Below are 16504 nucleotides of genomic sequence, written 5' to 3'. Positions count from 1 at the left end.
GTCGGACCCCGCCCCCACCATCACTAACAACTTTCTTGTGGCGGTAGGAAGTACATGATTTTACGTACACTGTATATTACATAGTGCGTAGTACCTACTACCTTCATACCTTCATATCCTCAGGCATCTACACGTGAATAAGGTTATTCCCGGAATCAACGAATGCTATTGTTCAGATTTTTACCATGTTCCTTGTGAAAGGGCGAAAATTTGTTAGCTCCACTATAAACCTTGGAAGCCCCCACAATACGACTCAACCCAACAAGCCACACAACCACAACAGCGCACAGGCTGAAAGAGAATGATAACACCAAGACTTGCACCAGGTCCGTTGTTTCTACAAACACAAGATTACGGAGGATAAATCTTTTTTTTTTCTTACTGTTCTCCAAGGTCATAGGTCATTTTTTCTCCCTTGATAAAAACCTACTTATTCAACTCTCTCGTTTAAATCGGTCACATTTGCTTGTGATCATATTTGACGACCTGCGTCTGTGGTCGCTATCAAGAAATAAAAAAAATAAGCCTAAGCGGGGTAGATTTCTTCAATCGCTTTTACTTATCGTCATCTCTATCGTCATCTGCATCTATATCAGCATCAGATTACCATCACCATCTCCTTCCTACGGTCGGCGATAGACAAAAAAAAAGGAGTAGAATAACAAAATCCAATATTCAAGATGGTTTCCGCATCCAAGGAAAAGAGACTCGCCAAGAAGGCAGCCGATGGCAAGGGTGAGAAGAAGACTCTTGTCTCCAGATCTAAGGCCGGTTCCAAGGCTGCATCCCAAAGCACCAGCGCTGCTGGCTCCGTCGCCGGCGATGACCCTCCTGATCTCGACGATGTCCCCGCGACCGACGATGCTAAGATGGAGAAGGTCAAGGCACTTTCTAATCAAAAGGACAAGCATGGCCTCTCCGATCGTATCACCACTGGTGTCCTCGCATCCGTGGTCACCAGCAGAGACGTGAAGATCATCAGCGCCAGTTTAACCTTCCACGGCCGTGTCCTCCTCAACGAAACCAACCTTGAACTCTCATTCGGACGTCGATACGGATTGCTGGGCGAGAACGGTTGCGGAAAGAGTACCCTACTTAAGGCTATTGCTGCGCGAGAATACCCCATTCCCGACCACGTCGACATTTACCTCCTTAATGAGGGTGCACCGCCCTCTGACTTAGGTGCTCTTGAATGGGTTCTCAAGGAAGCTGAAAAGGAGATGGATCGTCTAGACAAACTAGCAGAACAGCTGCTTGAGGATGAGGGCCCCGACAGCCCTGTGCTGATGGATATCTACGAGGTATGCATACCCCTTATACGATTCGGTTAATTCATGCTAACAGAACACAACAGCACATGGATAAGATGGATCCCTCCACCTTCGCCACCCGAGCCTCCCTTATCCTGACGGGTCTTGGATTTAACAAGGAGACCATTCACAAGAAGACGAAGGACATGTCTGGTGGTTGGCGTATGCGTGTTGCCCTTGCTAAGGCGCTCTTCGTTAAGCCTACCTTATTACTTCTTGATGACCCGACAGCGCATTTGGATCTTGAAGCGTGCGTGTGGCTTGAAGAATATCTGAAGAAGTGGGAACGTACATTGATTCTCGTCTCTCACTCTCAGGATTTCTTGAATGGAGTGTGTACCACAGTGATTGACATGCGAAAGCAGCAGCTCATGTACTACGGTGGTAACTTTGACTCTTACGTCAAGACCCGCAAGGAACAAGAGACCAATCAGATGACGGCCTACAAGAAGCAGCAGGAGGAGATCAAGCACATCAAGGAGTTCATCGCCAGCGCAGGTACCTACGCCAACTTGGTGCGACAGGCCAAGTCCCGACAGAAGATTCTCGACAAGATGATTGCCGATGGCCTCATCGAGGAAGTCAAAGAAGAGAGAGAATTCAAGTTCAGATTCACAGATGTCGACAAGCTACCCCCTCCTGTCTTGTCGTTTGACGATGTCACGTTTTCGTACTCGGGTGAAGCCAAGGACGACCTGTACCGCAACATCGATCTCGGTTTCGACATGGACTCCCGAACAGCCCTTGTCGGCCCCAACGGTGTCGGAAAGAGTACACTGTTACGTCTAATGACCGGAAAGCTCTCTCCGACCAGTGGATCCGTCCGTCGCCACACTCATCTGAAGCTCGGCTTGTACTCTCAACACAGCGCCGAGCAGCTTGACTTAACCAAGAGTGCTCTGGACTTTGTCCGTGACAGGTACCGTGACAAATCGCAGGACTACCAATACTGGCGACAATGCCTTGGTAGATACGGAGTCTCTGGTCCCGTTCAAACCGCGCTGATGGGTACGCTATCCGAAGGTCAAAAGAGTCGAATCGTCTTCGCTCTGCTTGCTATTGATTCGCCAAACATGCTTCTCCTTGACGAACCTACAAACGGTCTAGATATCCCCTCGATCGATGCTTTAGCAGACGCTATCGACGCATATAGCGGTGGTGTAATTGTCGTTTCTCACGACTTCAGGTAAGAATCACCCTTAATTCTAATGCATATTAACAATTGCTAACGCGTATAATAGATTGCTCGACAAGATTGCAAAGCAAATCTTAGTGTGTGAAAACCGATCGATCAAGCCGTGGGACGGTTCGATAGGAGAGTACAAGAACTATCTGCGCAAGAAGATGTTGGCTGCCGGTGCAGTTTAAGACGTACCATTTTCCACGATGCTCATTTAGCCCGGTTAATTATGCAGAGATGCTCTCGTTTACGAGTGATGATCGTACTATAAAGGTGGTACGGAAAAGGAGAGCGCATACGTACATACAAGGTCGCGGCTCGGAGGTCTATAGATTGGGCAACGAGGCATGGAGCCGCAACAGCCTTGAATCAAAAAGCTTTGCTTTCAAAAGGGGCTTTCAGGAACCGCGGAGAGCCGGCGCGAATATGCGCCGTAATTTCGCACATAGGAATAGACTAGATGAATTTAAAAAAATTCTGCCTTAGATATGTGACTGATATATAAATGTGATCTAGTATGATGTTGTATGTACCTTGTAAATGATAAGCTGCGGTTACTATTGCCACCAATATTATTATTGCTGTTATGGTATTATAAATAATAGGTAGCTAGCGAAGCGCCATATTTTACTACGACTCTTAAAATTCTACATGTTGATATCTTCTATGGTTCGGAAATTGGCCTGTCCATGTGAAGACGCGCTGTTCCCATGAGATTTCCCCTCACGCTAATTACTGCCTATATGTATGCCAATGGCAAACAAATTTTCAACAAGCACTAAAGGCCGCTTGGCCCAATGGTAAGGCGTCTGACTACGATCGAGCATGATAAAATATGCTTGACAGTTATCAGGAGATTCTGGGTTCGAGCCCCAGGGTGGTCATTTTTTTTTGATGCTATATTGAACAATGCAGCCGTGCATTCTCGTCATTTCCGTGACCCTTTTTTTTTTTCATCTCCTTCTACTCTGGTAAGTCAAAGCACCGTCACTGGGGCCACCCGTGTAAAAGCCATTTTAAAAACGCGACGCGTTCGCGATAAAGTTTACATATGAATTATTATATAATTAAACCAATTTTAAATTAATTAAAAAATAAAACTTATCATTTAATTTTTTATTTTTTAACGATTTTAAAATGTTTACTTTTTTAATTTAATTATATTGTGTTATAATAATAAACGATATTTTTGAAAATATATTTTTATAATAAACGTTTAAAAAACATTTTATTTTACGGTATTATTTTATAAATCGAATATTAAGCCATAAAATACGAAAAAAATATTTAAAAAATCGTTAAAAATTATTTAAATATTAAAAAAATAAATTAATTAAATAAATTATTACGTTAAACCGTATTAACCACGCGTTATTTTTATATTAATTTAAAAATATTATTAAAAAGTTATTAATTTATAATTGTTAATTTATTATTTTTAATATATATTAACATATACAATTTATAACCCGTTATTTTAATGTAAAAACGGTTAAAGTTTATTTAATTAATTATAAACGCGTTAATAACGTTATAATTAATAATATTAATATTTTTTTCAATTAATTTAAAACTTTCCGTATTGTTAATATTTTCCCCGATCGTATATATAACGTTAACGAAATAAAAATAATAGAAAAAGTTAAAAATAACGGAATAATTATCGGGAAAGTTTATAAAAAATATATTATCGTTTAAAACCATAGTAATAAAATTTAAACGTTATTAATTAAATGCGTTAATAATAATAACCGATTTTTAAATTTTTTTATTATATATATAAGTAAAAACGTATAATAATAGTAATTTTTTAATAATAAAAACGTTAAATTTAAAAGTTAACAATTTATTACGTTTTTTAATAATTAAATTAATAATAATATTACATTTTAATAATTTCGTAAAATCTTTTTAAAAAAAACAAAACCGTTAAATTAATAATAATAAAAATTATTAATTTTAAACGGTTATAATAATTATATAATTTTAAAATTTTTTTAAAAATGTTTTATAAATAAAGTTTACGTTATTTTTATCCCGGCGCATTTGTTACACGTTTTACAAATTATTAACGTAAATATATTTTTATTTATAAAATAAAATTATTATTATAAATTTACTAAAATATGCCAGTTATATTATAATAATAATTTTAATAAAAAAAAATTTATTATAATTTATTAAATAATATAAAAAAAACGGTTAATTAAAAATAATATATTAATTAGTTAAAAAGTTACGGGTATTTATTTTAAAAATCGTAATAAACCGTTAAATTACCGGTTTATATTTCGGAAAGTTCCCGGCGTTACCTTAACAATTTTAAGCTTAATTTTTAACTTTAAAACATTTAATTTTATCGAAAAAATGGCTTTTATACATTTAAAAACGCTTTTAAATTTATAAAATCTTAATATTTTAATAAATAAATTAACTAAAATCGATTTAACGTTTAAAAAATCCGTAATAAAACTTTTATTTAAAAAATTTAATAAAACATTTAATAATATTACCGTAAAATTAACAATAATAAAAACCCGCGCCGATTATTTAAAAAAAACACTAGTAAATGTAAAGCCGTAAAAATAACGTAAAATATTACCGGATTTAAATTTAACGTTTATAAATATTAAAGTTATTATAAAAAAAAAGGAACAATTAAAAGCTTAAAAATCAAATAATGTAATTATAATTAACAATTTTAACGTTAATTTTAAAAATAATGTTTTATCGGTTAAATCGGTAATAAAAAATTATATTATCATTAAAATATAATAAATTGTAAATTAATTAAATTTAATCTAATTAAATATTATTAATTTAAAGTTAAAGTCTTTATTTTAAAGGTTTAAAAATTCGAAGTAACCTTTACATAAGTGGCCCTAGTAACGGTGCTTTGACTTATTGAAGTTTCTAAATTCATATAACGTCTAGATTAAACTATGGAATAAACATCCAAAGGGAATTCTCAATTAACCCTATCAATGGGAAGATTTATCAGGCAATAAGTTTACCTGTAGTCTATGTACGATAGCAGAACAATCACTCTATAAAAATATATAAACCTGTTCAATCCCTTTGTCATATATTAGGTAAAACATTTCTATAAAATAGAGTCGCACAATTTCATTCTCATCCCACCGGCTTCCCCCTATCCAGCCGGCCTCTAGTTTTCTATATATTTGCCAACGCCTTGCAAATTCTTACCCATTTTCACCATCTCAATTACCCAAAGGCAACTACTCTAATAATTCATCATCATGGCTAAACTTATGGATCTTCCAGTTGAGCTTCTACAAATGATCGCAACGGCGGAAGTCAGGTCAGGTACCATATTGCGCCAAAAAGATCTGGCAAGCTTATCCCTTGTAAATCGGTGGTTACATAAAGTAATCAATCGCATTCTATACGTCTACAACGTAAAGCATATGGACGGCACTTTATTTAATTATGCAGCGAAGCACGGAAATCTCGATACTCTAAAAATTGCAGTCTTGTTCCGCCTAGAGCCGGAATCTTGGCATCACCTACTACTGATGGCTTGCCAAAACTGTCGCCGCGAGATTGTTACATGGCTGCTGGACCGTGGCACTCCTCTCCAAGAAACATCCGAGAAATTTTTAAACAGGTGGGACTATGATTTTTGCTTGGGTGATTTCACGGGATATCAACCTAGATGGAAGCGGACTATGATAGAGGGATGTCCAGCATTACTTGTTTCAATCAACAATAAGATGGAGGATATTGCTATACTCCTATTATCTCATGGCGCCAATGTATCTTTTGTCATGGGAGAACGGCTTAATTTTAGGTCGGTCCTACACTACGCGGCTTGTCGAGACATGGTCAAAGTAGTAGAATATCTCGTACAAAATCTGGGAATATCCGTTGACTTAAAAGACTACGAAGGTTATACTCCCCTGCATTATGCAATGGAGTACGCGCAAATACTAGACCAAAATACCAAAATGCTCGAGACGTTGATAAACCTCGGAGCCGACGTCAACAACGAAGTTAATGGTAAGCTTCCACTCACGACGACACTTTATAATGGGAGATTTCAACACGCAAATATGTTACTTGATGCTGGCTCAAAGATTAAACCAGACCACCCACAGGGGGGAGTCAGATATCCTATTCACACCCTTATGCACACGAAATTCAAGAGGAACATAATGTTCAGGAATTCAATGCAATGGTCTATGCTTCAAAGACTCGTCGATGCCGGTGCCGACCTAACGGAAAGATACATTTATGGGTACGAGCCGTTAGAGGAGGCGATCATACATGGAGATGCAAAAATGATGTCCTGTGTCCTAGCTATGAAAGCTGATAAGCATGGAGAAGAGTCTTTAAAACGAGACTATATCTTCGACTTCATGGCAAATAATCATCGCAGCATATACCTTTTCGTAAAGAAGGTGGAAACATTGCTGAAAAGTGGTAGCAGAATAGACACCCCTTTGTCCGATGGGCGTTCATTCCTTTCGTGGATATTCCGTCACGACTACGGTCACCGGATGCAAAGGATGGCAGCCATGGCTGTCAAGTCCATGCTTAACCACAGTCATCTTGACGACCTTCTAAAAGAGTTAGTCGCCGACTCGAAATATCTGAGGCATGTTGCTGACCCTGAACATCTGACCATCCTCATGAGCAGAGGTGCCAAGCTACATACTACTGAGGACATAAACCTGGCTGTGTTAAGTTCTTTACCCCATGCACGTCTTGTACACAACGGGTGGCTTGCTAGAATATTAGACATGGGTTTTCCGACACAAAAGATACCTAGTCTAATTACAGACGCCTTTGAAAGAAGAGTCGATTGTACAGTTATCAAATACCTGCTCGACCTTGTTGAACCCTGTATTTGGCAGCAAAACCCTCAGTGGCTAGATTACGCTATTAAAGCACTCTACCCTACTGCCATTGACAAGCTCCTGAGGGGCATTAAGAATGTAGATGTAAATTTCATGTCGAAAAATGGGGAAACACTCCTACTCAATGCATTGAAAGAGTGTTCACCCTATTACTCATTCCCTGACTCTGTTTTAGTGCTTCTACAACACGGTGCTGATCCATTCTCGCCAACAAGACATTCGGCTTGCCATAGTGAGAAGCACACAAAGACTTCACATGAGAAAGAAAAGTACTCGGCGTTTGAATTTGCTTTACATAACTGTTCTTATTGGATGGCCGAAAAAATATGGTATCATTCAGCCCCTGAAATGCGACCTGATCCAAAGACGTTCCTCGAATGCGTCCCAAATATTCCTGGTCGCTCGGAAAAGTTCCAAGCCGAAATGATGGAAGGGTTGAAACAACTTAACATGGAGGACAAGGCGGAGGAACTAGATGTTGAGATAATAGTCTACGGTTGACCACGTGACGTGACTAGGGTTGTGCCAACACACACCGCCCACGCAGGGTCCACACACATGTACATAAATAGATAATCTCCTACTTGGTAGATCTCCCACTTTCTTACCTAATCTAATCAGACCAATCAAGCAATACATACAGAACCTTGTCACTCCAACACTAGTAATTTTTGAAGAATTTTTGAAGGATAACTAGTGGTTATGAACAAAACGTATAAAGCTAATATAATAGTTTACGTTGTTAAAGTCTAGACAATGAAATATTTAATTAGCAGGCTCTGAAATATTAAGAGGTAGAATGTTGTATTGGTAAAGATTCTACTACTCCACTTTTAAGTGGTGGAAATCTTATATATGCCCTTATCATCATTGCTCCTTCATACAGCTCCTATCATGACTCGCGAACCGCCATTTAGAAATAAAGCCAATGTTAAGCACATCACCTCCCTTTACAATCGAGTCTCTACGATACCCCACAGCCACCGACTTTTTCAATACCTACCTGAAAAGCATCCCCAAAGACATTGCCACCTCAATCATGATTTTAGTAAATATAAACTCCTTACTACGCATTTCACTTGAGCAACAGACCGGGCATAAAGCTTCTAGTATCGCATTTATTATTGCCATTTTAGCTCCTCACCTTAATAAGTAGGCGTGCGTGCACAATGGTAGATTCCACGAGGTCTGCCCTTCTAATCGTAATCCTACAACGATACAGCGGGCCATTGTCCACAGCAAAAAAAGAAAGAAGATATGTTCGGAAGAGTATTCCGGTTTGCAAAGTCTAACCTCCTAATACGACGACTTTTAGACCACCTCCCCCTTTCTCTCCTTGCAAAAATGACGATTAACTAAAGCTCTATGAATCTCTGTATGTATTCGTCCCGCCGAGAGCCTGACCTGCACGTAAAATCGATGCCAATGTAACGCCGTATCACTCCTCTTATTTTGTACAAGGTCCTCGGCCCTAAACTTCTGTTTCAAGAAGCGCTATTCCCATTTTCATGTCAAGCAATTATTCTTGACACCGGGTTAAATATCAATCTCGCCATCAGCAATGGCAAGTCGCTGCTTTGTCGTCTTGGCCTTCTTACTGCCTCCTTTTCGTTTCTTTGCAGCTTTTGCGTCTCCGGCTTCCACTGGAGTGGCAGTGCCAGAAGGCTTATTACCATCGTCGAAATGACCCTCGCCTGCAAGGATACAGTTAGTGATTCGCTTCGATAAACTCAAGTGATATAGGCAGACGGCTTGACTTACCCTCGTGATACATCTCATCCAGACTGACAGCCTCCCGCTTTCGTTTGTTGCCACCCCGTTTCTTCGTTGCTTTATCCAGCTCGCCACTTTCAAGCAACTCTTTTTCACGCTGCTCAATGAGCTCGGCCTGTTCGTCGTCGGCAAGCCACATAGCAATGTCGCGGTTGCGATTTTCAGCTGGGCGACGTCCGCTAAAGTCAACACCCCGAGCGCCGCCTCCTTGGATAACAACTCGCTGCACTTCTTCTTTCTGCATCGCACGCTTCCGAATACGTTCTTCAATGGTCCCACGGGTTATGAGACGGTAAACGGTGACTTGTTTGGTCTGTCCGAGACGATGTGCACGATCCATAGCTTGCGAATCAATAGTAGGATTCCAATCGCTGTCGTAGAAAATAACCGTATCGGCAGACGTAAGATTGATACCCAGACCACCAGCACGAGTCGATAGTAGAAAGATGAATATTTCAGGGCGTGTCTGGAAATCATGAACGGTATCACGACGATCCTCCAGCTTCGTAGAACCATCTAAGCGGCAGTATTTATAGTTACGGTAAGTGAGGTACTCCTCCATAAGGTCAATCATTCTCGTCATCTGGAAGTATAGTAGCACACGGTGGCCTTCCTCCTTCAGCTTGAACAACAGGTGATCTAATTTAGCAAGCTTCCCGCTATCGGTGACGAAACGATGCATGCTAGGGACGGTAATATTTGTGAATCGCCGCTTCTCGTTATCGGGCTGAGGAAGCATCGCGGGTGGCGGGTATCGTTCGACTGGGACATTCCGCAAAACAAGAGCCTTCTCTTCCGGCTGGTTAGGTCCATACAGAATCTTTCGCATTTTCATGTTGAACAGCGTATCCTCGCGCTCGACGACTGGTGCTCGGGTACCCTCGCATGAAACCTGTATAGGCGGAGCGGAAGCACCGGGCAAAGCTGCTTGCTCAAGCCGGCCTAGACCCAAATCTCGCCACGTCCCCCGAGAGACATTCATGAGATTATCGAGCACACCCCCGCTCGTTATCTCTGCTAGAGGTTTCCGATCCGATCGTGCCGTGATCTGGAACAGGGCGTGGGCAGGGGTATAGTTATCCTCGCCAGGCTCGTCGTAGATCACATTCATACGGCCAAGTCGGTTCTGTTTCTTAATTAGGTCCGCAGCTCGCGAAAATACATCCTGATGGCTGGCTTTGTAGACGTCTTCCGGGCTGGCATCGGCAAATCGAAGGAAGGAAAACCCGTCACTACCGGAGGTGCTTTCGCGTACGTTTTCAGGGGCCCAGATGTTCATAAGATGGTTTAGGTATCTGCTCCTGAAACCCGCCTTCTCGTTGTCTTTCCCGGCCTTGTACAACCGACCACCTTCGGTCCAAACAAGGCGCGGCAACTGGTAGTCAATAAGATTGCGAGTCGAATAACCAACCGCGACGTTATTTCCTTCGCGTACAAATGAAGCAGTTTCAGCGAAGTAACCAGTGAAGAAGGGACTCGCCGTATCAGCACGCTCGAACAAGTCGGGATGGTTACAAACTTTTCGGAACTGCATGACGAGATTCATCAATGTACCCGAGTCCTGATCGTCCCCGAGCGTCGCTTTCTCAATGAGATCCATGATACTAATCTGGTTCCGTAAGTTTCTATAGTAAGCGCGCTGTCGGTAAGTAAGCTCGCAGAACACGTCGAGCTCGATCTTGTCGCCAAGTTCCTTTTGTACATGCTTCTTGACTCGGCGCAACATAAACGGCTTGAGAATCAAATGCAGCCGCCTAAGCTGGTCCTCATTAAGCGTCGTATTGCTCTGGGCGTGTGACTCGATATCCTTGGAAAACCATTCGCTGAATTCGTCGTGCGAGTCAAACAAAGAAGGCATGATGAAATGTAGAAGAGCCCAAAGTTCCTGCATGTTGTTCTGAATCGGAGTACCGGTAAGAAGTAATCGGTTACGACAGTGGAACCCAAGCAGGCACTTCCAACGCGAGCTTTGAGAGCTCTTGATAGCTTGCGCTTCATCGAGGATCATATATTGCCAACGCATCTTCTGGAAATAAGAAACATCCGAGACGACAAGCTGATACGATGTAACGAGGACGTGGAAAGGTGCGTCTTTACGGTATGTGTTATGCTTACGGTCCCAGAACTTGCGGAGCACTTTTCGGTCGCCAGCAGTACCCCAATACGGGAGAACCTTGAATTCTGGGACGAATTTAGCTATCTCCTGCTGCCAGTTGTGTAAAGTAGAGGCAGGCGCAACTACAAGGTACGGGCCCCAGATATCGTGGACCTCGGCGAGGTAGGCCATGACAGAGATAGATTGAACCGTCTTTCCGAGACCCATTTCGTCTGCCAGAATGCCGTTGATGCCTTGTTCGTAGAGATTGGCAAGCCAGTTTAGACCCTTCACCTGGTACTCCTTGAGCTGGCAGTTCAGCAGCTTAGGCTGCTCGACCGTCACATCGCCAAGACCAGTTGGATTCTGGAAGTTCATTTCGCCGTCCTCGTCCATGTCATTGTCGGGCTTATTGAAGCTTCGTGCCTTCGCCTGTGCCTCTGCAATAGCATTCTGAGCATTTGCCACGGCTGCTTGTCTTAGCGTCTCTTCATCCTCAGCGTCGAAGTTCAGATTCTTAAAATCAGTAACCTTCCTGCCGACAGAACCCGATGGTTCACCAACATCAACATCAGTGGACTTGGCAGCAGCATTGGCATCCGGCGCGATATCTGGGTTATCAGTACTACGCTCGACTTCGTCCGTCTTGATTTTCTTGCCGATAAAGTGCGAATACAACTCCGTCTGGGAGATCAAGAAGTTAAGCTTCCTCTTCTGGCGGGCAGCTTCGCGGTCGGCTTCCTCTTTACGAGCATTCTCAAGTTCCTGACGCTCTGCTGCCTTGCGAAGATCGCGCTCCTCGCGTTCGTTGCGCTTCCAGAAGCCCATCATATCGCGCATACAACGCTTTGCACGAGCCTGGAGGTCTTTAGTGCCTTTATTGGTACGAAGTTGCCAACGCTTAGCCTCTTTCGAAGCCAAGATAGCAGTCTTCTTAAGATTCGAAGCCTTCGTGCCATATGAATCGCTCGCCAGCTTAAATGTCTTTGGAACATCTTTGCGTGCGAGGTCGCGCCAGATCTGATCATAGATCTGGTTGTAGCCTTTGGATTGAAACTTGGCTTCGAGAGGGTTAAGTGGAGGCTCTTCGACGGACTTCTCCTTCTCCTTCGGGTCCTTAGTAGGGGCGTCCTTAGATTCCTTCTCCTTCTCTTTGGGCTCCTTGGACGACGACTTGCTTAACTTTATGCGGATCTTGGTCTCTTCTTTGCTAGGCAACTCTTCGCCCGCATCTAGAGCAGCTTGAGCGGCAATAGCCGAATCCTTCTCTGCCTGTTTCTGCTCCTTCGACTTCTTCGGACGGTTGCCACTACGGCCCTTGCTCTTGCTCTTAGAGCCAGTCTCGAGATCGGTCGCCTGGAAAGTCGACATCGTGCCACCTTCTAGATTTAGCTCAAGCGGTGCCAAGTTGCGTGCCGGACCCTTTATACCCTTTTGCAAGATCAGCTTTGTTTGCTGCGCCTTTTTATTGGCACGTTCCGCGTCTCGTAACCACTTCGCTCGCTCGGCATCGTCTTCGGCAGCAAGTGCCTTCGCCAAAGCCGCTTCCTTCTGCTCGATGGTGACCTGCATAGACTTTTCTCTACGTCGCTTACGTTGCATGTCCTTCTTGCGCTCTTTCTCGGCGTAAATCTCGCGTTCTCGGACTTCTTGCAAGGCATCATCGTAGTGGAGCGTGTCGTATCGACGCCTGCCATAGCTCGCATGTTCATTCAACTTGCTTGACAGCGACATAGCTAAGTCTCTTCTTCGACGAACATGGTCATCATCTTCCATCTGTTCAACGTCTAACCTACGCTTCTTTAAACGTCCGTGGAAGAATTCCTCTTCGGCTTCGAGCTCGGATAGGTCGACATCTTCCATCTCGGCATCGAGTTGGTCAAGCAGACTCTGGATCTTCTTTTCTTTGTCGGCCGAGAGGGTCTTCGGCTTGATCTGGCCATTGGCCTGCCTCTTGGGGGCTCTTGAAGGGGTTTCCTTCGCGTGGTTCGCAGACGCGCGACGCGAGTCTTTTCTAGAACTACTTTCAGAGTCCTTCAAAATCGACTCGCGTCCTTTGCTCTTGCGAGCTGGCTTCTCCTTAAGTTCCGTCATGATGGGAGCCCTAGGCTTCGGAAGAGGTTCGGCGCTGGAAAGGATGTTGGAGAAGGACATCAGCTCTGCTGCACGGCTAGGAGTCTTAAAAAAAGGGGGAGGTCAGCAATCATTATCATTATCGCGTGCTAGTATTAGATAAAGACCAAGGAACGTTACTAATCACATACATTTGATGATGATGTTGGTTCCGGGTTTAATAGTGATGGCAGTGACGGTGCCGGTGTTGAAGAGATGTTGCGATTGGTAGATGTGATGGAATCTAGTGCAGTGCGGTTGTGACGCGAGGGGGGAGAACCCAAATTAAGGGCTTTGTTGGAAGGGCTAATCGGTCGACCGTCGTTTTTGGGGTGCGAGTGTGAATGCGGGCTTCGTGGATATTTTGCATTCACAGGCGAAGGTGAGCCGTAACCATTGTAATATTCCGTCTTGGACTGCGAAAAATCATATGGGTCAGATCGCTGAAAGTGACCAAGGTTAGTTAAGGAAAATGTCGATGGTTCCTAATGACAGATTGGTTGCAATAAAAAAAAATTGATTGATGATGTTCCTTGTCCCGGGGCGAACACCGAACAAAACGTTATGGATGCTCGCACTGCCACTAAGCAAACTTATGTAGGTACTTTGGAATGAATATATATAAGAGAAGGTCTGAGTTGCTAATAACCCATATTTAAGATTTTGTGGTGTCAAAAATATGTTAAGACACATTCGGCCAACATAATGTAAAATGCTTAAAAAGCTCTAAAGTTGTGTTCGGGTATTGAGAGTGGGAATGTAGAATATTTTTTATTTAAAGCTTACCTGCACCTGCTTGGACCAGTTGTCGGACACTCTCCTCTCCCTGGTTGTATCGGTAAGCGGGTCATAAAAACTCCCTGATGCTTTTTCTCTGGACGGTTGATGGTAATCAGGCGGCGAGAGATGGCCTGAGGTCTTAGGAGGTTGCAGCGGCGATGCACTTGCACCATTCGTAGACGACATGGCAGACGATGATGCCATAATTGAGCTCAAGGCTCCCGGCGGAGGAGCCAGAGGAGGTAAGGAAGATGAGGGCGCCAACAGTGTCGATGAAGAAGTTGATAATTGATGCGACGCGTTACTATAGGGATGCGCGAGGGAAGTGGTTGTAGTGGGTGGCGGTCGCGTCGTCGATCTCGATGTAGGCGATGCAGGAGTCGTGATGGATGCGACGGACAAGTTGTTTTTTGGCGATGGAGAATGGAGGAATGAGGAAGAAGAAGTGGTGGTGGGATTATGATTGTTGGTTGTAGTAGTAGTTGTTGTAGTAGTAGTGGCGGCGGGCTGACGAAAATCTAGTGGTTTTGTCGAGGCCGTAACGGTCGGAGATGTGTTATTGCTATTCCTATTGTTGCTGGTACTGCTGCTTGAACCGGCACCAGTGTGCCCATTGTAGGTGTGGATGTGGGTGTGGCCGTGGCCGTGGCCGCGAGCGGCTTGATTTACGTGGGTTGGTACTTGCGCTTGAGCTTGAGCTTGAGCCTGGGCTGCGGCTGCGGCTGCGTGGGTAATGGGATTGGAATTAGTATTGGCGTCAAGGTTCAGGTCATTCGCGTAGCCTTTGCCGGTAGAATTGGTAGAATTGGTAGAATTGGAGAAACGTGGTCCTAGCGTATCTGAATATGTCATCCCCATTCCCATCCCCATCCCCGTACCGGTACTGGTATTATTGTTATTGCTAGACCCTATTCTTGGTCTTGATAGTGATCCTAGTTGCGATGTAGGAGTAACGCCACTCGAATTGCCATCTCTACCGTCGTCGCTATGATTATCGTCGTTTACGCGGTGGAGGACAGTTGCATGAAACCCATTCGACGCCATCTTCTCAACATTCAATTGCTCGCTTGCTCGTTATTCACATACTCTCTCTCTCTCTCTCTCTCTCTCTCTTTCTCACACACACACACACTTACACACTTCCTTCTTCGCTGGACCGGTAGCTGATTTTATACTTGTCTTATGTTCCTAACTCATCGTAACTTGGGTGCGACGTGACGGGGGTAAGACAAGAGGCTGACGCCTTGGGATTCGACAGCGGAGAAAACGGAGGAAATTCGGTTACAAATAGATGAGCGAATCTGGCCAAGATACGTCCAGAAGATGGCTGAAGGAAACGTGCGATCGTTCTATTAGTATGGTGGGATCTCGTTGTCGTGACGTGGGCGGCCAGAATATTTAGGTTTAGAGGCTACGGTAGATAGGTAGGTATTTGTCTACAGTAGTTCTTTGTCGCAAAGGATATGCGCATCGGCAAGAAGACTGCTTTGAGAGATGCAAACTCCAACAAGGCTAGTTCAGAGCGGACACTGAATTCTGTAATAGTTTGAACCGATCGGGGCGAAACTCTAGTCTAAATCATAGCTAGCGATACATTCGAAGCTGGGTGATGATGGTAGGCGGGTATGTTTATAGGGCTAGTGAATGCGACGATGCGGGTTGATGCGAAAACTACACCTTATGCGATGCAAGGGGAAAATAGCACCAAGGAAATAGGAAGAAGATAGAATGAGGAAAAAGGGGGGAAAGGAAACAGCGAAGAAATCAAAAAAGTGAAAGGGGCAGGCAAGAGAGACGACAAGAGAAGGGTGCAGGACTTTCAGGTGGAAGGGTCGAGAGACGAGAGACGAGAGACGAGAAACGAGAGAGAGACGAGCGAAAGAGCAGGTGAGGGCCGATGCGATGACGATGACTTCTTCAAGCATACTGAATTGTATGAATTGTATTGTACCTCAGGTAAATATCCAATGAGGATTCGCACTAAGACTGTGGACATCGTACCTACTTTCCATGGCAGCATGGCAGCATGGCAGCATGGGCATCGCATTAGAAATGGAGACACTGATTAGCCCGTTTTCGTTACTGCATGTCCTTGGATGCCACTGCCACTTTTTCTTCCCACATCCAGTGCTTGCTTCACGCCTTCTCGCCTTCTCGCCTTCTACCGCAGGCAGCGCAGGCAGCGCAGGGCAGTAGCTCTCCGCCAAGAGGAGTCGTTCCGTGACAGTGACGATCGATCCAGACGGGGGCACGATGGGGACATAACATTGAACTAGACCAGGTCCAGACCCATATTCTAACCCAGTCACAGGGCTCTCATACAAATTTCGAGGGAAAAACTCCTCCACACAATGTCGAGCTCAATAATCCCTGT

At 43.7% G+C, this 16504-nt stretch overlaps 4 protein-coding genes and 1 non-coding gene across 5 annotated transcripts; 3 read left to right on the top strand and 2 right to left on the bottom strand.

Moving 5' to 3' along the window:
• Nucleotides 1-43: 43 nt before the first annotated feature.
• F4817DRAFT_337217 (P-loop containing nucleoside triphosphate hydrolase protein) lies at nucleotides 44-2975 on the top strand. Its single transcript, XM_049303259.1, has 3 exons — nucleotides 44-1301; nucleotides 1355-2496; nucleotides 2552-2975. Exons 1-3 carry the CDS (start codon nucleotides 681-683, stop codon nucleotides 2676-2678), a joined length of 1890 nt encoding a protein of 629 aa, XP_049159047.1. The 5' UTR covers nucleotides 44-680; the 3' UTR covers nucleotides 2679-2975.
• Nucleotides 2976-3273: 298 nt separating this feature from the next.
• Nucleotides 3274-3374, top strand: F4817DRAFT_t90. Its single transcript has one exon. It is a non-coding gene; the product is annotated as a tRNA-Arg (tRNA).
• Nucleotides 3375-5659: 2285 nt separating this feature from the next.
• On the top strand, nucleotides 5660-8287 carry F4817DRAFT_365276 (ankyrin; the record flags this gene model as incomplete). Its single annotated transcript, XM_049306849.1, has 4 exons — nucleotides 5660-6614; nucleotides 6657-6979; nucleotides 7019-7780; nucleotides 8209-8287. Exons 1-4 carry the CDS (start codon nucleotides 5751-5753, stop codon nucleotides 8285-8287), a joined length of 2028 nt encoding a protein of 675 aa, XP_049159046.1. The 5' UTR covers nucleotides 5660-5750.
• A 187-nt stretch (nucleotides 8288-8474) lies between these two features.
• On the bottom strand, nucleotides 8475-13675 carry F4817DRAFT_337208 (uncharacterized protein). The gene is made up of 3 exons (XM_049303258.1): nucleotides 13503-13675; nucleotides 9132-13416; nucleotides 8475-9064 (listed from the first exon to the last, which is right to left on the bottom strand). Exons 2-3 carry the CDS (start codon nucleotides 13390-13392, stop codon nucleotides 8907-8909), a joined length of 4419 nt encoding a protein of 1472 aa, XP_049159045.1. The 5' UTR covers nucleotides 13393-13416; nucleotides 13503-13675; the 3' UTR covers nucleotides 8475-8906.
• On the bottom strand, nucleotides 13460-15410 carry F4817DRAFT_105171 (uncharacterized protein). Its single transcript, XM_049297391.1, has one exon. It carries the CDS (start codon nucleotides 15172-15174, stop codon nucleotides 14122-14124), a length of 1053 nt encoding a protein of 350 aa, XP_049159044.1. The 5' UTR covers nucleotides 15175-15410; the 3' UTR covers nucleotides 13460-14121.
• Nucleotides 15411-16504: the final 1094 nt, after the last annotated feature.

This window comes from Daldinia loculata (assembly GCF_022478755.1).
Source record: "Daldinia loculata strain CBS 113971 unplaced genomic scaffold F4817scaffold_24, whole genome shotgun sequence".
Lineage (NCBI taxonomy): Eukaryota > Fungi > Ascomycota > Sordariomycetes > Xylariales > Hypoxylaceae > Daldinia > Daldinia loculata.
Note: the sequence above shows the minus strand (reverse complement) of the source record. Positions and strands in the feature narration are given on the sequence as shown.

What these genes read in the sequence shown, in the direction of transcription:
- F4817DRAFT_337217 (XM_049303259.1), top strand. Translation starts at nt 681, where the DNA reads ATGGTTTCCGCATCCAAGGAAAAGAGACTCGCCAAGAAGGCAGCCGAT. An exon ending in TGCTGATGGATATCTACGAG is followed by an intron (nt 1,302 to 1,354) that starts GTATGCATACCC and finishes AGAACACAACAG; the next exon opens with CACATGGATAAGATGGATCC. An exon ending in GTCGTTTCTCACGACTTCAG is followed by an intron (nt 2,497 to 2,551) that starts GTAAGAATCACC and finishes CGCGTATAATAG; the next exon opens with ATTGCTCGACAAGATTGCAA.
- F4817DRAFT_337208 (XM_049303258.1), bottom strand. Translation starts at nt 13,392, where the DNA reads ATGTCCTTCTCCAACATCCTTTCCAGCGCCGAACCTCTTCCGAAGCCT. An exon ending in GGATGAGATGTATCACGAGG is followed by an intron (nt 9,065 to 9,131) that starts GTAAGTCAAGCC and finishes GTATCCTTGCAG; the next exon opens with GCGAGGGTCATTTCGACGAT.
- F4817DRAFT_105171 (XM_049297391.1), bottom strand. Translation starts at nt 15,174, where the DNA reads ATGGCGTCGAATGGGTTTCATGCAACTGTCCTCCACCGCGTAAACGAC.